Source organism: Hippopotamus amphibius, chromosome 3 (genome assembly GCF_030028045.1).
Source record: "Hippopotamus amphibius kiboko isolate mHipAmp2 chromosome 3, mHipAmp2.hap2, whole genome shotgun sequence".
Classification (NCBI taxonomy): Eukaryota; Metazoa; Chordata; class Mammalia; order Artiodactyla; family Hippopotamidae; genus Hippopotamus; species Hippopotamus amphibius.
This window is the reverse complement of record NC_080188.1, coordinates 122,829,679-122,850,728: the sequence shown is the minus strand read 5'-3', so window position 1 is coordinate 122,850,728 and position 21,050 is coordinate 122,829,679. Positions and strand designations below refer to the sequence as shown.

Genomic DNA, 21,050 nt, shown 5'->3' with positions numbered 1-21,050 from the left:
GCTTCGCTGGTGGTGCACTGGTTACGAATCCGCCTGCCAATGCAGGGAACACGGGTCCAAGCCCTAGTCTGGGAAGATCCCACAAGCCGCAAGAGCTAAGCCCATGTGCCACAACTACTGAAGCCCACGAGCCTAGAGCACGTGTTCTGCAAAAAGAGAAGCCACCACAATAAGCAGCCCACGCACTGCAATGAAGAGCAGCCCCTGCTCTCCGCAACTAGAGAAAGCCTGCAAGCAGCAAGAAAGCCTCAATGCAGCCAATAAATAAATACATTTATACATGTATAAAAAAAAGTCTTTCATAGATCGGGCTATTTAGATTTTATATGTGGGTGAGTCAAAACTTATCTGCACTCCAATTATATTAAAACATCTGTAAATTCTACAGCCAGCATGCAGATAATTTTTGACTCACCCTCATACTTCTTCCTGAGTGAACTGAGATAATTTTTATCTTCCAAGGAATTTGTGTTCATTTCACCTAAACTGTCAAATTACCATAAGTTGTTCATAATATTCTCTTTTAGTATCTGTAGAATCTGTAGTGGTGCGTCCTCTCATTCCTGACACTGGTCATTTATTTATTCTTTTTCTCATCAGTCATGACAGAGGTTTACTTTTTTTTTTTTAGTTTCTTAAAGAACCAGCTTTTGCTTTAATTAAATTTTCTCTATTATTTTCCTCCAATCTCATTGACTTCTGCTCTACCTTTGTTATTTCCCTTCTTCTGCTTATATTTTTGTTTGCTCTTCTTTTTCTAGTTTCTTAAAGTGGAAGCTAGGGTCACTGATTTGACACTTTTTCTAACAGGCATTTTAGTGCTATAAATTTTCCTCTAAGTACTGCTTTAGTTGCATCACAAGATAAAAGGTCAACACACCAAAGTCAACTGCATTTCTATATACCAGCAATGAACAGGTAGAAACCAAAATTATAAAGACAATACCATTTATGACAGCACCAAGAAAATAAATACTTAGCTATAAATCCAACAAAACTTATATAGGATCTGCATGCTGAAAGTACAAAATGCTGATAAAAGAAAGTAAAGATGTAAATAAATAGAGAGATATGTCATGTTCATGGATTAGTAGACTCACTATCATAAACATGTGAATTCTCCCCAAACTTATAATATATAGATTTAATAGAATTTCAATCAAAATCCCAGCAGCATTTTTGTATCGATAAGCTGATTCTAAAATTTATACAAAAAGACAAAATTGATAGAAAAGCCAAAATAATTTTAAAAGAATAAAGATGGAGAAATCACACTACCATATTTTTAAGACTTATACAAGCTATAGTAATCTCGACCATGTGGTACTGGTAAAAGGAGAGACCCATAGATCAATGAAAGAGAATACAAAGTCTGAAAGTAGACCCATACAAATATGGCTGATTGACTCTTGACAAAGATACAAAAGAAATTCAGTGAAAAAGAAGTCTTTTAAACAAATGGTTCTAGAACAACTGAACATCCATCTTATATGCTCCCCAAAACAAAAAACATAAAAAACATTAAAAAAAATTACCTCAAAACAGATCATAAGCCTAAATGTAATATGTAAATCTATAAAATATTTAGAAGAAAATATAGGAGAAAATCTTTGAGAACTGGGGCTAGACAAAGATTTCTTAACATGAAGCCAAAAAAGCACAATCCATAAAAGGAAAAAAAGTTCACAAATTGGACTTCATCAAAATTAAAATTTCTGCTCTGTGAAAAATACTGTTAAATGAATGAAAAGACAAGTTGCAGACTACGGGAAAATACTGCAAAGCACGTATCTGACAACAGATTTGTATCCATAACACATAGAGATTCTAAACACAACATTAAGAAAACTAACAACTCAATTTAAAAATGAACAAATGAGGGATTTCCCTGGTGGTCCAGTGGTTAAGACTCCATGCTTCCACTGCAGGGGGCATGGGTTTGATCCCTGGTCCACTGGTTGGGGAACTAAGATCCCACATACTGTGTTGCACGGCCACAGTGGCGGGTGGGGGGGCGAGGCTGGGAGCGGATCACAAGGCCCATGAAGAAAGACGTAACCATCGCCCAATAAAAAAGGAACCAAAACAATAAAAAACAAAAAAACAAATAAGTTGAACAAACACTTTGCCAAAGAAGATACACAGATGGCAAGTAGGCACATGAGAGAATGTTCACCATCACCAGCCACGAGGGACACACAAATTAAAAAGTACGATAAGAATTCACTACGCATCTATTAGAATGGCTAAAATAAGAAACACTGACAATAAGAAGTGCTGGTGAAGATGCAGAACAACTTGTAACTACCTTTTTGCTCAATAACAATTTTTTTCTCAAACACACTGTATAAATATGCTTTTCTAAGAGGTAATATTTTGACGTGGCTTTAGGCAAAGACACACTCAGCAGTTGACTCAACACAACAGTTTCTCATTAGAGAACATATGGAACAAATTTAAACTGTGCACCATATTTGAATGAACTGTAAAAATTTTTTTTTTTGGCATGGGTGGAATCTTCTAGATTTCAGCCTGTTGCATGCATTCACTCTTCACTCATTTTAAAAACCTCTCATATTCAGCTTTGATTTTGTCCTAAAGCAGGATCAGCAAACAATTTTCTGTAAAGATTCATCCTCAGCTTTGCGAACCATAAGGCCTCTGTTGTAACTACTTAACTCTGCCCTCAGCAGAGCAGCTGGAGACGACAGGCATTCATTTCTATTGGGCGGGTTCAATGAAACTTTACAAAAGTAAAGCGGGGACTGCGACTTGACTTGGCCCATAGGCCCAAATTCACCAACCCCCATTCCAGGGGGCTGAAGTAGATAACGAAGATGTGGCACGTTTAGAACACAGTTGGCAGCTATGGGGCAGGGCAGCTTCCATGGACACTAAGCATTTAACTAGCAGCTGCCTGGTTTCGTTGGAGAAACATCTCAACTACTTGCACGTACTGGTCCCGAGGTAGTTTTCAAGAGAAGTCCCCTTCCTAACCCAGATCTCCTGCTTCAGCAGCACGTCCATGTTCTTTCATCCTTTCACCATCCGTGCAGCAAGGGTGGATGGAGCCTGAGGCAGGAGGGGCTGAGGGCCTCTTTTAAGTGGCAGAGTTGTGTCAAGAGCCCAATTCTCCTGACCTCAACCCCAGGTCTTACCCATTGAATGAGCCCCCCTTTACAGGCAGGGTGCTCCCCAGAAAAACAGGAAGTATCATCACCTGCCCCAACACAAAAGTACCTGAAGTGTTTTGCAGGGTTGTCCAGGGCTGGCATCAGAATCACCCACTCCATCAGCATCTCGGGGGTGGGACCCAGGTGACCTTGACGCACACCCCAGGAGAATAAGTAGTTCCCATTCCTCCAGCCCATCCAGCAGCCCAAGACAAGGCTGGGGTCCAGGACTTTCTGCAGAGAAGCCCAGTCTTCATGATACTAACAGCAGGCTTGAAGGAATAGACTTTATTAATCTAGCTCTCAAACACTAGAGGCTAAAATTCAGCTGAGTTCTAACAACCTATTTACAGAGTGCTGTCGGCAGACCAGGCAGGGCTGGGCCTGGGTCTTCCCTGAACACCCACCAAGCTCAGCCTCCCAACATGCCTGGGCTGCTTTCCACCTGTAGCACACAGAGGACGTTTATATACATGTGACCAAACCCTCAGCGACAGGATACCCGGCGGGAGGGCACCGGACCAACAGAGACACGGACAGACAGACAGAGACGAAGGCTGAGACTGCCGAGCAGGCCCGTGGGCCTGGCTCAGTGCTTCTTCAGGCTGTAGGCCAGACTGCCAGGGACCCTGGTGCCCTGCAAGGGCGGCGAGTTCCACACGGCAGAGCTGGTGCGCTTATGGTAGCGGGGCTTGCTCTTCTTGAAGATGTCCTCCAAGTCCAGTGGGAGAATGGTTCCGAAGAGTTCCAGAAGGTTAGGGGGGTGGTAGTACTGGTGGATGATGGCCTGGCTGAGCTGGGTGCCTGTAGGGGGACATGAAGGGCTGGCTCTCTGCCCTGGGGTTCCCCCCGAGCCTCCCCATCTCCCTGCCCTCCACACTCGTCACCCTCTCCACCCCAGCACTCCCCCACATCCTGCCAAATCAGCTCCTCTCAGAGGGTGCCGCCCCCCAACACTGATAACCTCTCACTGCTTGCTTCTAAAGCTGAGCTCTGGCAGCTCACGTGAGCTAGGCCCTTGGCTGAGGTCACCGCATGACCCCCCCACCCCCACAGCCACCTCGGAGGCAGGCCCTTTACCCTCCCCAGTTCACAAGGGTGAGATCTGTCCAAAGGCACACAGCTAGCCATTGGCAGAGCCAGGGTTTGAAGACAAGTCCAGCTCCAGAACCACAGCACCTGACGCTGTCCTCGACCACCTTGGTCGGCTACTTATCTCATCAGCGCCACAGCCCCACGGTCCCCAGTGCAGGCCGAGGCTGCCAGGGGCTCACAGCCCGGCCAGCAAGGCTAAGGAGGACCCTGGGGGATCGGGAGGTGGGCTGTGTGCCCAGCGCTTGCTCTACAGCAGGCCTTCCTACGCTAACTCACTTCATCCTCGATGGCCCTTCTCAGCTGGGCTCTTAGCAACCCCATTCCACAGACGGGAAAACTGAGTGAGAGTTTCAGTAGGCTGGCGAAGGTCACCCACAGGTAGTCTGGCTCCCCGGCCACGCTGACCCCTGCCTGCTGCCACCTCCTGAATAACTCGATGTTAAGGAGATGAAGTCAGATTCCGGTTACTGTGGGGTTCAGATGAAGTGAACCTCACAAAGCAAGCTGTCTTCTGCAGAGCGCTGATCCCCTCTGGGGTCCTGGGCCCTTCCTCCAGGGAATGAGACTACAGCCCACCTCGACTCCAGCTTGGCCAACTTGGTAAGGCACCTGCTGCAGGCACTGGCCCTGCTCACACCCAGCAGGCCTTGCACCCGGGTCACAGGTGGCACCGTCACACTAACCCACACTCCTGTTTAGAGGTCTATGAACTTGGGCTCCAATCTTGCTCAAGTACCCCCAACTCCACCTCCACCTCTTTGTGCCAAAACCCCACTACCACCTCTCTTAGCTCCATCCCCACCCCCAGGTTGCATATTTGGGTCCATCTGGCCTGCTGGGTGGGACTCCAAGGGGGAAGCTAGAGTCTGAGGTGGAACACCCAGCACCACGCCTGCTGGCAGCCACCTGAAATCTAATACATCTGTTGAGAATGGAGGCGCCCGACGTCGTAGATCTGGTCCTCAGATGAGCCTGCTGGCCACAGGGCACCCACTGTTCCCCAGGTGCATCCCAAGGCCCGACGCAGACTTGGCCAATAACTCAAGCTGCCAGCCCACAGGCACACCAGGATCCCGACACCCGCAGCTGCCGAGCCACCCTCTCCAGAGCCCTCGAGGTCACCAGTGGGGACGCAGCTCTCCTGGGGAGCTCCGGGCCCTGCTCACCTCTGGCCCAGGTGGGGATGGGCTTGCGGGGGTGGGCCTCGTCATCGGTGGAGTCATCGCTGTTCAGATCCATCCCGTAGTTATCCGGGTTGATCTTGGGGGGGGCCCTGTGCCCCTGTGGAGTCATTTGATAGGAGGTACAAGCTGGAGACTGGAAAAGATGAATACGGCTGTTGGCTGCCCGCCCTGCAGGCTGGCATCTCCTGCCACTGAAGAGTGCGGGGCTCTCTGGCCACCTCCCCTCATTTCTTGGGAAAAAGAATAAGGTTCAGGGGTTGCTTTTTAATTAAAAAAAAAAAATCACACCACATACACGACTCTGTGTCTTCCTTTTTCACGTGAAAGTATGTTGTAAACATCCTTCCCGGGCAGTATATCAGTGGGTGTCCTGTGAACAGCAGCAAGGCACTCCACTGGGAACCCCACGATTTGTCACTTAACCATGTGGTTCGGCTAACTTTCAAGTTTTCGACATCGTAAACTATGGTGCAATGAGAACCCTTCCTTATACTACATTTTGTTTGTAACAGCATTAATAGCCTAAATGCTTGTTAACAGGGGCTGGTTAAAGACATTCTGGAACCACTAACTGGAACACAGCCGTCAAAAGAGATTTACACGGGGAGGGTTGGGGGTGGGGATGAACTAGGAGATAGGGATACCAAATTGTACACTCAAAAATATATGCAGTTTATTGTCTGTTAACTGTATCTCAATAAAAGTTCTTAAAAAAAGAGAGAGATTTACAAGCAGTGAAACATGTCTACGATACATTAAATGAAAGAAAAAAAAAAGGAAAAAGAAAAATCAAGCTGCCACATGGTATGTGTTAAGGACTAAATGTCTGTATTCCTCTCAAATTCCTATGTTAAATCCTAACCCCCCTTGTGATGGCATTTGGAGATGGGGCCTTCAGGAGGTACGTAGGCCTCCACTACTAATGGGATTAGTTCCCTTAGAAAAGAGACCCAGAGAGCTCCCTCTCCCCTTCGGCTGTGTGAGGACACAGCAAGAAGAGGGCCGTCTGTGAACCAGCAGGAGGGCTCTCATCAAACACTGAATCTGCCAGCACCTTGACCCTAGACTTCCCAGCATCTGTCATTTAAGCCACCCAGTCTAGGGTAATTTGTTGTAGCAGCGTGAACAGACTAAGACAGTGTATATAGTCTGTGCCCATTTAAAACTTTGTATACGTGTGTGTGAGAGGAAGTGTGCATATCAAACATTTATATATGTAAAATACAGAAAGATATACATCAGACTTAGAGTTTTCCTCTGAGGATACCTTTCTTTTGCTTTATATTTTTATAAAGCTTTTTTTTTTTTTAAACAACAAATTCTACTTTCAGAATAAGGAAGAATATATGTATCAAAAATAGTGAAAAAAAACAACTGGGCCAACCGTATCCTTCCTCTTTCTTAGGGTCCTGATATATAGAGCCTGTGCCTGCAGCTGCAGGGAGGAGAATAATCAGAGCCGGGGGCCCTCTCCACCCTGAGGCCCAGGCCTCACCTGCACCTCCACGGTCACGTTCAGGCTTTTGCTGGCTGCCGCAGCCTCCTTGGCTTTCTTCTCCTGCTCCTCCTGCAGCCGCTGCTCAGCCAGGCGCTGCTGCTCTTCCTGGGTCCCGGCGGACATCGGGATGTTAGAGACTGTGTGTGTGCTCTCCCCTCTCTGACGCCAACCCCGCGCAGCAGGGCAGGCAGGGTGCCTCCTGCACCAGGGCCCCTGGACCAGGACTCCCCAGCCCAAAGCTCAGCGCAGGCCCGGGTCCCCTTTACCTTTTTCTTCTTCTCCTCCAGCTCCCTCTGCAGCCGCTCCTTCTGTAGCCGCAGGGCCTTCTCCCTCTCCTGCAGCTCCCTGAGGACCAAGCAAGAGCTTGTCACGGCAGGAAGCCGAGCCCTGGCCGTGTTCCATCCCTGCCAGGGAAGCCAGGCCCCTGGCACAGGCTGTAGAAGAGGGAATGGCAGGATAGGCATGCCAGCTGCTGCGCTTGCGCCCAAGGGGCTACGCGTGCACAGCTGAGGGTACGGGGAGTGCTTGGCTTTGGGGACCACCAAACTGGGCCCCCACTCCTCCACACAACTTAGGTCTCTGCGCCTCAGTCTTGTCCGCTGTACAATGGGGAGCATAACACCTTTCCTCCAGCGTTGCCATGAGACTGAAATGAGGTCATCCAAGTTACCGCCACTCGTCCTGACCCACAGGCCACCACCCGGCCCCAAGCCGGACACGAAGCAGGGAAGGGCCGTTCACGGGCTCGGAGCCACCTCCACGTACTAGCCTGTGACCCAGAACAAGTCACGGAATCTCTCTGAACCTGCGTCCCCCTCTGGGAAGTGGAGCAGCTGGTACCCATGCCACAGGTGCCTTCAAGTGAGGATTAAAACAAGGAAACGCGTGGAACGCGTGCAGCTCAGGACTCGCCCAAGCTGCCAACCATTACGACCATCACGCCATCGCCCCTCGAAGCTGCTGGTGCTGCCCGACCCACGCACAGGCAGAGTCCACATGCAGGCACGGGATCCCAGATATCTCCTGGCCAACAGTGACGGCAGCTTCTCCTCCTCGGCGCCCCCAGGACCCAGCACAAGCAGGCCCAGGGACTGGCCTTGGATAAACGCTCGTGGAACTAAGTGTGGAATTCTGGCTGCTGCAAAGACCACTGCCTCTGCGAGGACTCATCTCCCGAGGTCGCCAGTGCGGGACATGCCGGTGGGGGGCAGCCCGAGTCATCAGCAGCAGCAGAGGAGCCCATGCGGTGGGCAGGGGCCAAGGGTGCCGAAGGCCCTGTGACTACCCGCGGCCTGTGGTGGGCTCTCCCGCCCAAAGGCCCTGAGTGGCGGCTGAGAAATGCTGGCTCGTCCTGCGACCCCCGCTTATGTCCGCTGAGAGAAAAATAAACCGAAGGGCTCAGCTCCTCCAGTTGGAGGCCGAACAGGGACAACATCCTGAGGGACCCTGCCCGTCCCTCCCTGAATCTCCAGCAGCCTGGGTGGCCGGCCTGGTTTGGAGGCGAGAACAAAAGCCTGTCCTCTCCCAAACCCCCGAGGGGAGGTGGGAGCCGTCTCTGGGTGAGGGCTACGCCTGTCCCTCCTCCACACACACGCGGGAGGACAGCCGACGTGACGGCAGGATGCCGCGCGGGTGCCCCGGGGCGGGGGGGGGGGCGGGCCGCCGGGACCCCTCACCTCTCGGCCTGGAGCCGCTCCTGCTCCCTCCTCCGCTCCTGCTCGCGCTGCTCCGCCAGCTTATTGGCCTCGGCCGCCTTTCGCAGCCGCTCCTGCTCCTCCTCCTTCCTCTTCTGCAGCAGCTCCTGGTGGCGCCGCTCCTCCTCCTCCTGAGAACAGAGAGCGAGATCAGGGCCCACAGCTCGGGCAGCGAGGTCAGAGAGCAGGCCACCCTGGGCCGGAGAGGCAGGAGAGGGGCGGCTGGCCGGGGTGCCTGTCCCTCCCAGCAGCTCCTCTCGCATCAAGAACGGCAGGGCTGAGCCCAGGGACACCCCACACGAGCGTCCATCCACAAGGACCACTGCGACCGGCCTGAGAGGCATCTCGTGACAACCTCTTTTGCTGCAGCAGCAGGTTTAGTAGTTAAAGGTACAGACTGGGGCCAGACTCACGAGCTGGGTGATGCCGGGCAAGTCACAGAAGCCCTCTGGCCTCACTTCTACCCTCTCTGATAAAATAGGGACAGCAGTAACACCCACACCTCATGAGACTGCCGCGTCTATACACATGACGCACCAAGAACAGTGCCTGGTACAGTGCAAATACTCAATACGTTTTAGCCATTAGGCTTATAACCCCCTGGTGACAGATGTGTGTTCCCTAGAGTCATAAGACTGGCAGTTCTCAGGCAGAGGTAGGCCCATGATCTTACAGGCAAAACATTTAATCCTCACAACCATCCTATCAAGTAGACACCACCGCTCCCTGAAGGAACCAAAGCACAGAGAGGTCAAGGAACCACCCAGGGTCACACAGCTAACAGGTGGCAGAACTGAGATTGGAAGTCTGGCTCCAAAACCCATGCACTTAACCCTCAAACTGCTGCCTCTACAGAAAACAGGAGGCAGGTCACCGCCACCATCCCCATCTCCACGGCCTTTGTTGAACCTCCTTCCCAGCTCGAGGCAACAAGATCCACCGGGATCTACTGGACAGAGTGGCAGGTGCCCAGCGGTCCTGGGGCACTGAGGCAGCACCGTCCTCCCCCGCCTCCGCCCTGATGCCGAGCCTGGCGTTCGCACCTGCTGTAGCCACCTCAGCCTCCGCGCCTCCTCCTCCTGCTTCCTGCGCGCCTCCACCTCCTCCATCTTCTTGGCCGCTGCCTTCTTCTTGGCCTTCTCCTCCGCCAGTCGTTCCTCCTTGGCCTGTGGAGCCCACCCGCGGATGCCCATTGGAGCAGCCACCCTCACTCAAGCCTACAGAGCGGGGCGCGGTGCTCTGCGTGGCAGACACGCCACATGCCTGTGGCCCACTTGCTCCCCACAGCCCAGGGGAGGGGGCACCTGGGAGCCAGTCCTGCCAGCAGCGCAGGGCTGAGCTTGGTCCAGAGCAGACCTTCCACCCTCCGTGTGGCTCACAGCAGACCTCAGGGCCCATGGCTGGCCGGGAGGGATACAGGACATCAGACCCATAACTTCCCAACGGGTCCAGTCCTAACCCTCGGGCCAGCCCGTGTGAGCAGTGTGGGCTCCGCCAGGGCACAGCCCATGGAAGCTGCCGCCCACAGCCTGAGGCCCGCACCTTCTCCGTCTTCTCATCGATCTGAGCGAACCTCTGCTCAATCTGCTTCTTCTTCTCCTCCTTCATCTGCTCCACCCGCTCCCGGGCCTGCAGCACCTTGCGGAGGCGCTCCTCGCGCTTCCTGTGGGCACAGGGCAGTCACGGGGGCCCAGCCAGGCTGGGGGTGGCGGTGGGGGGGAGCGGGTGGAAGGAGGGGGGCACTCACAGCTTCACCTCCTGCAGCCGCCGCCGCTTGTCCTCCTCCACCTTCTGCCTGCGGAGCTGCTCGGCCTCCTCCTTCCGCCGCAGGTTCTCCAGGCGCTGCCGCTCCTTCTCCTGGGGGGTTGGGGGGAGGGCAGCGGGGGGGGGGTGAGGGGCCAGGACGACCCCAAAGGCCTCCTAAGGGCCTGAGTCATGAGTGCCCTCGCCTGAGCCCTGCCAAGTCACGGGCGACACAAAAGTCAGGCTCAAGACTGGATGATTCAGATCTGTCTGCTGAACCAACTAGCACTTTTAAAAACTTGTTTTTGAAATTATTGTGTAGCCATATCACGAGAGGCTTGGAAAATAAAGAAAAAAAGTGCCATCCCTAATCTACCTCCAGCCTATAGTAACTTCTGTTAGCCAAAGGTTATACCTATGTAAAAAGTTATATTTGAAACAAGAGTGAAGAACGTGACTGGGAAGGGACAGAAAGGCAGCTTTGAAAGCTACGGTTAATGTTCTATTGAAGGGCGCGGGTAGGTACACGTTTGTTAAATTTGTATTATTATCCTTTATAACTTTTATAATACGAGTGTACACACATAAACACAGTCTTTTGTGTGTATCAACTATTTCCTAATAGTTGGGGAAAAAAAAAAAAAAAGAAAATACTGTCAAATGCTAACAGAGGTTACTATAGACGGGTGAGGTAGATTAGGGATGGCATTTTTTCCCTGTATTTTCCAAACTTCTTGTGGTATGGCTACATAATTTCAAAAACAGCTTTTTAAAAGTACTAGCTGGTTCAGCAGATGGATGCTGGGACCTCCCTCCTCTGCAGGCCCAGAAAGCCCCAGGGGCGTGGCAATAGCGGCAGGCAGCCAGCAGGGTAGGCAGGAGCTCCAAGCCCTCCGTGGCCAAGGATGAGCCTAGTGCTTTACTGCTGATGGGCAGGGGACGAGGGTGGAGGCTGGGATCCAGACTAGAGCCCCCACCCCTCACCCCAACCTGGCTCCCATCAGACTCCCACCTCTGGGCTCAGCCACCCATCGGCCCCCCCTTCTGCCCATGCTAGTAACTGTCCATTTCTCCTTGGCTGCTGACCTTGACCGCAGATTTCCCACCTGGAAATCTGGCCCTAAGGTAATACCATCCTAAAGATGGAGAGAAGGGCTCTGGTTATGGGTAAGATGGAAGAGACACTCCAATCCGTCTCTCCTACTAGATGTGGCTGCATGACCTAACAGAACGCACAGGGCAGCGATCTGAGGACTGTGCAAGGTCAACAGCAGCAGGCAGATTGGGGAAGGAGACCAAACTTTGAAGCATCACCAAACCAGCAACGAGCTGAATGCTTTTTCTGTTGTTTGTTTTTTTTTTAACCTCCGGCACTAACTCAGAGGCCTGAAACCCCAAAGAGATCACCGAGGTGCAGACAGAACTCCGGGAAGAGCCCTCTGGTTCTGACTCAAAACCCTGGGGTTGTCCCCCTCTTCTCTCCCTTCTCTCATGCTCCGGCCTACAAGCAATCCTGTGGCAACGGAGACCGCAGCAGTTACTGGGACCTGCAGAGTCAAAACTCAAGGAGGAGAACCTTCCACGCCACACTATGGAGCTGTGATCCCAAAAGGCTGGTAAACACCGTCGCTTTTCTTTCTGTGTCCTTGCCAGGGGGCCCTCCATGTGGCTGGGGAAGCACACAGCAGAGCACAGTAACTAAGGCCCCAGCTTCCTGGCTAGGAGACAGAAAGGGGGAGCCCCAGAGAAGCAGAAAGTACTGGAGTGACTGAGCAAACGATACCATAAGGTTTTTATGAATTCTCAGGTGTGGTAGCCAAACTGGAGATGCTTGGACCCGAACTATCATACCTGAAACTCTTGAGAACTAAACTCACAGGCCACCTGCCAGATCCTAGACTGACCACTGACTGGCACACCCAGGACGGATCCAAATAGCACTGTAAAGGCTTTGAAATCTGAACTGACATAGGAACCACAGGCAAACTATCAACATTCTCCATAAGATTTAAACAAGACCCAGAGTCTCCTAAGGTCATACTCAAAATGTCCAGGATACAATCCAGAATGACTCAGCAGACAAAGAACTAGGAAAATCTCAACTCTCGTGTGGAAAAGGCAGTCAACAGACACCAGTGCCAAGATTACACATTGAAATTATCTGACAAAGACTTTAACATAGCTTTGACAAAAATGCTTCAACGAGTAATCACAGAATTCTTCAAACAAACAGAAAAATAGAAAATCTTGGGACTTCCCTGGTGGTCCAGTGGTTAAAAATCTGCCTTCCAATGCAGGGGATGGGAGTTTGATCCCTGGTTGGGGAACTAAGACCCCACATGCTGTGGGGCAACTAAGCCCCACACATCACAACTACTAAGCCTGAGCGCTGCAGCTACTAAGCCCGCATGCCACAGCTAGAGAGAAGCCTGTGCGCCGCAACAAAGAGCCTGCACGCTGCAAGGAAAGATCCCACATGCCACAGTGAAGATTCCACGCAATTAACATCCAAAGTATTAAAAAATAAATAAACAAATAAATATTTTAAAAAAGAAAAAAAAAAATCTCATCAAGTAGAGGATCTAAAGAACCAAATGGCAATTCTGGAACTAAAAATACAATAACTAAAAAAAAAATTCAGTGGATGGACCCAATACAAAATGGAGAAAACATGAAGATAAATCAGTAAAATGTATGCAATCTAAACACAGACAGAAAAGATATTGAAGACAAATCAACAGAGCCTGAGGGAACTGTGAGATGACAATAAAAGGTCTATGAAATGCTGAAAAAACAAAACAAACAAACAAATAATGGCTGAAGATGCCCAGATTTGCTGGAAGATATAAATCTACAGATTCAAGAAGGTCATCAAAACTTAAACACAAGGACTTCCTAGGTGACGCAGTGGGTTAGAATCCACCTGCCAATGCACGGGACACGGGTTCGAGCCCTGCTCTGGGAAGATACCACATGCCACAGAGCAACTAAGCCCGTGCACCACAACTATTGAGCCTGTGAGCCACAACTATTGAGCCCATGTGCAACAACTATTGAAGCCCGCGTGTCTAGAGCCCATGCTCCGCAAGAGAAGCCACTACAATGAGCAGCCTGTGCACCACAATGAAGAGTAGCCCCCACTGGCAGCAACTAGAGAAAGCCCGTGTGCAGCAACAAAGACCCAACGCAGCCAATAAATAAATTTAATTAATTAATTAATTTAAAAAAAAAAAACCTCAAACATGATAAACCCAAGGAAACCCATGTCCAGCCACAAAAGAATCAAACTGCTAAAAACTTAATACAAAGAGAAAAAAAAAATCCGAAAAGCAGGCACCAGAGAAAAAGATACATCATCTATCACGGGGGTTTCCCATCAGAAAGTATGGAGGCCTGATGGAAGTGGCACATTTTAAGACTGCTAAAGCAAAGAGCTGTTAATCTGGAACTCAGTGAACCCATATTCAGTGAAAATATCCTTCAGAAATGAAGTGAAGTAAACTTTCTCAAGTAAACGAAAACTAGAGAAGCATAAACCTATGTTTTCACAAAGTATAGATTTTACCATATGATAATTTTTAACATAAATTTTACCATAAATTTTTTTTTTAATAAAAAGGTTTTTTTAAAAGATGGAGAGAAATGGAAAGAAAGATCATGAGTTGCAGAAGCCAAGCTGGAGGAGGATGCTGGCCTTTGGGAGGACCCCTCAGGGAGGGAGCAGGTGCCCTTTGGCTCTCCAACCACCCAGATCCAGGGAAACCCAGCAAGAGGCCGCCCTGCCTGCTGGCCTGTGAGGAAAGCAGCTGGGAAACAAAGGCCACGTGGCATCCAGAGTGCTCACCACCCTCTCTTCCTGCCCCCAGACTCCTGCTCTCAGCAGGGCTCAGCAAAACAGGCTTTTGTCCTGCAGCTTGAGTGTTAGGTTTTCCCAGCCCAGGTCAGAGACTTTATCCTGTTGCATTGTGAATTTTATAGAACAAGAGTTACTTTTGTCATAGAATCCGTGCTTCCTCTCTGCCCCAACCCCGGAAGGTGGGCTGCTCCCCAGAGACCACCATCAAGGCCAAAGCGGAGGGCGGGAGAGGAATCCAAAAGCTTGTGCAAGCCCCTTCTGCCTCCAGGGGCCTCAACTGAGCGGTCTCTGCCATTTATCAAACAACCACTTCGTGCTGAGCCCTGTGCTGGGTGCTTGACACACACCACTCTTTGGTTCATTCAATCTCCATGAACGGACCTCTGTCTCCACATTTTGTAGCCAAGGAAATTCAGGCCCAAAGGTTAGGAAACCAGTCCAAGGCCACAGCGACCTACCTAGATCCCCTGGTCTCCTAACTGAGGACTGTCCCACCTACCAGATGCCCCGTGCAGGAACCTGGGCTCCCCACAGCAGGAAAGGGCAGCTTCCTGGACCTCTCAGTCGTCCCATGAGCCCTGCAAGGCTCCAATCAGTCTGGGTGGGGCACAGGTAGTTCCTCATAGGAGGAACAAGTCCAAGGCTGGTTCACTTCCATGGGCACAGGGGCCTAGCAGGGCCCTGGCACAAAAGCAGGTGTATAAGGACCATACACCCCTGTCCACCCAGACAGGACCAGCCTTCTTGCAGGAGAGGCAAGTTCAGGGCCTGCCTTTCCAGCTATGGGGAAGCACCTTGATCTGCCAAGCCCCACAGCAATGCTACTGAGGCCCTAAGACCCTCGGCTGGAGGCAGAAGCCCTCCTGGTAGGAGGCCCTTTAAAGCGCTAGTGGACACTAAAGGACTGAGGGGGCTGAGGCCTTGCAGCTGCTTGGGAGACACCGGGAACCGGGTCTCCCAAGCAGGTCCCAGCCCCCGTGGCTCCTTGCACACAGCGGGTGGTCCAGCTTGGCTCTGGGGTATCTGAGAAGATAACAGCTTCTGTGGCCTTCTTTCCGAAGGGTGACACTGACAGTTCCAGTGTCACCCGGCAGACCCAGACCTCCTTCCCCCCTCACTGCCTCGCCCCTCAAGGCAGCAGCTTAGGTCTGTGACCCAGTAAATCCTGGCATCAGAGATGCCTTCCCTGTTCTCTTCGCAGCCCCAGACCCTGAGGGTGAGCCTGGCGCCAGGGAGGTGGGAGGGAGGAGGCTGGGGGGGAGCACTGCAAGATGCGGCCCTGGAGACCAGCTGCAGGTCACACCCTCTCTGCTTCCTCCTGCCTTGGGCAGGCTCTGCGGAGGGAGGACGCCGGCTCCAGAACCGCTGAGCCGGCCGGCCGGCCAGCACCTCGGGTTCACCTCCCGCCTCCCGGCCCCCTTGATGCTCCCGCTGATGACGTGAGTGCTCCTACAGCTGCTGTCAGCTCTGCAGGGACAGGGCTGCAGCGGGTAAGTGCTGGTTGCGGCTAGGTGACAAGGACAGGGAAAGGCTTTACTTACAACAAAGCTGTACTGTGGAGGAGAGGAGACAGGGAAAAAGCCAAGAGTTAATGCCGGGTGGGGGACATCCTGAAAAGCAGGCTGCCCTCCTGAGGACGCCAGTGAGTCTGCTTTGGGCCCGCCCCTCTCACCAGCACCACCACCACCCCCTCTCACGTTACCCAGCCCTCATCCCCAACAAGTCAGTGTCCACGTGTGTCCTACACCGTAACTACTCAGGCCGCCGAGAGGGAATGGGGGTGGTGTGTGGGGATGCATGGTCATGGCAGTGGCCAACCAGGCCAGTTCTGCAAATTCTCAGCCCAGGATCCAAGACCCGGGAGGTCACCCTGAGCCGGCCGAGCCTCTAGGCTGCAGGGCAGAGCCCAAGGAGTCAGGACAGTCCCCACATGTCGAGGCAGCCCAGGGCCACAGAGGCTCGAGCTGGCCCTTGACCAGTGCCAAGCCACACCTGCCTTGGCCCAGACGCTCCCACTGCTCCCAGAGGCCTGGGGACAGACTGGAGCCTTCGGCCACGCTGCCCTCACCTTGGGGTCCACACGCAGGGGGGTGTTGCGCTTAATGAAGGATTTCATGATGCTGCTGTGGGGGGTCGAGGTTGGGGTCATGAGCATCTGGTTCCTCTGCACGGTGTGCAGGAAGGTCCGGAGGGGCCGCACCACCTGCAGGCGAGGACCAGGTCAGACCCCGTGGGCAGGGCGCGGGCGCTGCGGGAGGGGAGGTGCGCACTCACCTTGCTGGCGGGACAGGGCGGGGAAGGGGTCTTGCTCCTGGGCGGCTGCAGCTCCTCATCTTCCAGCTGCTGCTCCTCGTCCAGCTCACTCACCGCCTGCTTGTAGCTGCGCTTCCTCCTGCCGAGACATGGTGGCCGCGGTGTCACGAGGCCGGCGCTTGCGTCCTCCCCAGCGCCGCCCACCACACCCCAGAAGAGGTCACCCCTGTGCGTGGAACTGGGCCCAGCCCCTGGGACTCCAGGCTGAAAGGTACTGCAGGGGTCTCCCTGACCAATCCCCTGCCACCCAGTCAGAGGAAGGGATGTGACCAGTCCAGGGTCACACGGCCAGGAAGACGCAGGAGGATAGAGTCTGGGATCCCGTCGTCCACCCCCAGGCCAGGCTCACCCCACAGCACGAAGCCACCTCCTTTATAAAGTGAGAGCACCAGGCCCACCCCTGCTGAGAGGAAATGCAGGCCCCTGACCACAGGCCCACCCTCCCCGAGCGAGGATTCAAGGTTCGAGCCCCTCTGGGCCCCTCGGAATGGTCCCCTGCACGCCCTTCCCGCGTGCAAACCTGACACTCTGAGGCGGCTCCTTGCGGCCATCGGCTTGGTCAGTCTTGGCCTCTGCGGAGAGAGCAGGTTCAGGGAGGTGACAGGGAGGGTATGGAGGGGTCAGGGAAGGCGCCCACTGGCAGGAGCCGTGGCAGGGGCGAGGCAACAGCCTGGGCACCGGCTGGCCTTGACACGCCTGCGGACGTGCAGAGCTGGCATGCGGCCCCCAGCCCGCAGACCCCCCACCCCCAGGCCTGGCCCCTGGGGTGAGAACGGCAGGACCGTCCCATCGAGGTAGCTCCAACCACGTCCCACCCACCTCTAACGCTGGGAGACAGGGGGTGCCTTTCAGGGACAGAAGCCTATGAAAGCTGCAAGCTCTAACAAGCCCCTTGACTGGCTTCAAAATCAAACTCCTCCCAGCCCTTTCAGCTGGGGCTGGAACAAGTGTCGGGGTGGGGGGTCCCTGAGCAGGGTCAACATGTGGGGTGCAGTTCTGTATATTTTGTTTCACTGCCAGGAGAAAGCGTCAATCTTCCCCCCTGCCCCCCTCTGCACCCCGGCTTTCAGATACTCTTTACTCCAAATGGTCCCGGCAGCCCCGCCAAGGCCTATGGGGCTGGCGTGGCCATTGTCTTAACCCCGTCATGAGGCTGGGGCAGCCGTGTTCAAGATCTCACGGCTACAGTGCTCTCTCCACCAGAGAGGTGCGGGCCGGGCCCTGGAGCCCACAACTCTCGCGCCCAGTTCAGCCAGGAGACCCACAGAGGTGAGAAGTGAGCCAGTGGCAGAGACAAAACTCGAGGCTAGGCGTTCACACTCCAGCACGAAGTTCCTCCCTCTCTCCCCTGGAGTGAGGCTCAAGGCCTTGACCTGGGCTTGCTCACAGACAATGCCCCAATTCAGGTCCCTCCCTGCCACCCAGCTTCCTGCACCAACCAGCCACCCAGGGGCACGTGGCAGCAGCTCCAGCCAAAAGGTGGCAGATGAAACGTGCAGACCCAAAGGAGAGCTCTGCACCCTGGGTCTCATTTACTCTCGGCCTATCAGCCCAGAAAACTGGGCTTCCCTCTCCCCCCAAGAGAAAGTCAGGCCGAGGCGACCACGGCCTGCATGGCCCCGAGCGTCTGCAAGTCAGGAGACTCACCCTGCCGCCCTTCAGAGGGCGTTCCCTGGCCACCAGCTGCAGGCTGCGGGCCGGGTGTGCTAATGGCGATCTTGGTGGCACTGCGGAGCCGCAAGGCACTGCCATTGTTCTTGGGGGCCTAAGGGAAGAACCAAGGCTTTAGGGGTCTGCACCTGGGACTCTCAGGCCTCGAGCCCACCCTGCCCTGCCCGCCTCACCTCTGGCTCGGCCGTCTCCTCCGGCTTAGCATCCTTGCTGGGCTCCTCTGCCTTGGGGCTGGAAGCAGAGCAGGGGGCACTGTGGGACCCGCCCAGCCCAAGCCTCCCCACGGGAGCCCCTCCCCATGCCCTGGGGTAGCAACCCAGGAGGCGTCCACAGCAGATGTCCTGGCCTGAGCCACAAACCCACTGCCCCAGGCAGGCAGGACGGGAGGATGGGCAGCCACAGCCGGTGGCTCTGTGGTTGAAGTCTGCAGCCTGGGCAGATGAAGGGTGTCAGCTTCTGAATCTGGCTTCCCTTGTACCCATCAGGGCCTTGATTTAGGATGTCAGCCCTTTCCCAGCTTCGTCTCAACCCTTTTGGTCTATATGAGCCACGTCTCTTTTAAGGCCTGTTCCCATTCACCGTGGGGCCAGCAAAGCCAGCCGGTCTGCCCAGTCACCCCGTCTCCCCATCCTAAGCACTGACCCTCTGCTCTAGAGCAGGGGTCCTGGAGGTGGTGGTGGTGGTGGTAGAATAGTTTTAGTGATGGCAGGACGCAGCCTCCAGGAAAAGGAGCGCTGGCGCAAAGCAGTGCTGGGGTATAAACCTGGAGCAGGGAGCACCCCCACTGACCCACAGGCCACCCACCCCAATTTGAATTGGCTCCTCGTGGCTCATCCACAGGCCTTTGGCTCTGACAACCAATGGAGCCCAGGCCCCAGGGTAAGGCTTGGAGGGGTCAAGGCCAGGCCAGAATGGGTGAGCGACGCTGACAAGCAATTTGGGAAGCCCTGACACCGTGTGGCAGTGCCTGGCAAGACTGGGGCAGGCGCAGGGGGCAGCCCAAGCACAGTCCCCGGGACGAGGGAAGGCTCGGGCACAGGAAATGCTTCCACCCGTGGGGCTTACCTGGAAAGGGCCCCCAGAGTGCCCTGCCCAGCCCTGGGAAGCTCCCCAAGCCCCGGAACTGAACTCACCTGAATTTCTGGGGCACCTCAACATTCAGGAGCCTCTCCAGGTAACTGTGGCCTGACGGGCAAACAAGAGAACAAAAGATGCCCTCAGAATCAGCCAGGTGCCTCTCCAAGAGGTCCAGGGAGGGGACTTCCCTGGAAGTCCAGCAGCTGAGACTCTGCGTTTCCACTGCAGGGGGCATAGGTTCGACCCCTGGTCGGGAAACTAAGATCCCATATGCTACAGTGCAGACAAAAAAAAAAAAAAAGAGGTCCAGGGAACCAGGCTCTGGTGGGGGCTTGGCCACTTCTCGTTCGCAGCTAGACCTTCTCCACGTGCAGACCCCTCCCTTTACTAGACCCAGACCCTCTCCATTCAGGAGACCTCTCCCCATTCCCTGGGTGCAGAGCCCTGCCGTCAGCACTCCCTCGACTCCTAACACCCTCAACAGAGCTGCTGGCTTGAGTCTCCTGCTACTCCCTAGCTGATAACATGCCCATCTGAGGGCATGTCTTCCCTCCTTCACTGGGCTGGGAGTATCCTGGAAGAGGGACAATGGCCAGCTCCGAGACTCCAACTCCCAGCACAGGCCAAAACAAAGCAGCTTTTTCATTCAACAAACATATGTCGAGGGCCTACTATGCACCAGGCCCTGGGGACCCAATGGAGAGCAAACCAGACCAGTCCATGACCTGGTCTAGATAATTATCAGATAATCCTGTAACCAGCATGTGACATGTGGTATGACAGAAAAGAGCAGAGGACTTGAAAAGCCTATGACAGGGAGCCAAGCTGGTCTGGATGCTGGGATGTGAAGGATAAGAAGATTGCAGAGGAAGAGGAGGAAGGAGGAGGATGTCCAGGCCAGTGGTTCTCAAAGTATACTCTGGGGTCCTGGAAGTCGAGTGCCCAAGAAGCCCCTTTCAGGGGACCCACAAGTTCCTAACTATTTTCACCATAACACCAAAACATTATCTTTCCTTTTCACGGTGTTGAGATTTGCTCCAACAGAGAGAAAGCAATGGAGGTAAATAATCTCCAAAATATATAAACAGTTCATCCAGCTCAATATCAAAAAAACAAACAACCCAATCAAAAAATGGGCAGAAGACCTAAATAGGCATTTCTCCAAAGAAGGCATGGCCAAGAGGCACATGAAAAGCTGCTCAACATCACTAATTATTATTAGAGAAATGCAAATCAAAACTACAATGAGGTATCACCTCATACCGGTTAGAACGGGCATCATCAGAAAATCTACAAACAGTAAATGCTGGAGAGGGTGTGGAGAAAAGGGAACGCTCTTGCACTGCTGGTGGCAATGTAAATTGATACAGCCACTATGGAGAACAGTATGGAGGTTCCCTGCAAAACTAAAAATCGAACTACCATATGACCCAGCAATCCCACTACTGGGCATATACCCAGAGAACATCATAATTCAAAAAGACACATGCACTCCAATGTTCACTGCAGCACTACTTACAATAGTCAGGGCAGGAAAGCAACCTAAATGTCCATCAACAGATGATGGATAAAAAAGATGTGGTACATATATACAATGGAATATTACTCAGCTGTAAAAAGCAATGAAACTGGGACATTTGTAGAGACATGGATGGACCTAGAGACTGTCATACAGAGTGAAGTGAGTCAGAAAGAGAAAAACAAATATCGTAAAATGACACATATATGTGGACTATAGAAAAATGG

General features: G+C 53.1%; 1 protein-coding gene across 3 annotated transcripts in view; it reads right to left on the bottom strand.

Moving 5' to 3' along the window:
- Window positions 1-326: 326 nt before the first annotated feature.
- The window catches only part of INCENP (inner centromere protein), a 31,534-nt gene continuing 10,810 nt past the window's right edge, over window positions 327-21,050 (bottom strand). For 2 of the 3 annotated variants that reach the window (XM_057728513.1, XM_057728515.1), the window contains exons 5-18: window positions 19,361-19,412; window positions 18,401-18,458; window positions 18,204-18,321; window positions 17,077-17,128; window positions 16,518-16,635; window positions 16,312-16,446; window positions 10,392-10,501; window positions 10,187-10,307; window positions 9,688-9,810; window positions 8,627-8,775; window positions 7,217-7,295; window positions 6,948-7,055; window positions 5,435-5,585; window positions 328-3,977 (exon numbers count right to left, since the gene is read on the bottom strand). In XM_057728513.1, coding sequence (XP_057584496.1) covers window positions 3,763-3,977; window positions 5,435-5,585; window positions 6,948-7,055; window positions 7,217-7,295; window positions 8,627-8,775; window positions 9,688-9,810; window positions 10,187-10,307; window positions 10,392-10,501; window positions 16,312-16,446; window positions 16,518-16,635; window positions 17,077-17,128; window positions 18,204-18,321; window positions 18,401-18,458; window positions 19,361-19,412 — 1,589 coding nt within the window. In that variant the 3' untranslated portion in view covers window positions 328-3,762. Of the gene's footprint in view, window positions 3,978-5,434; window positions 5,586-6,947; window positions 7,056-7,216; window positions 7,296-8,626; window positions 8,776-9,687; window positions 9,811-10,186; window positions 10,308-10,391; window positions 10,502-16,311; window positions 16,447-16,517; window positions 16,636-17,076; window positions 17,129-18,203; window positions 18,322-18,400; window positions 18,459-19,360; window positions 19,413-21,050 lie in introns of all 3 variants that reach the window. The other variant, XM_057728514.1, reaches the window with a different exon arrangement.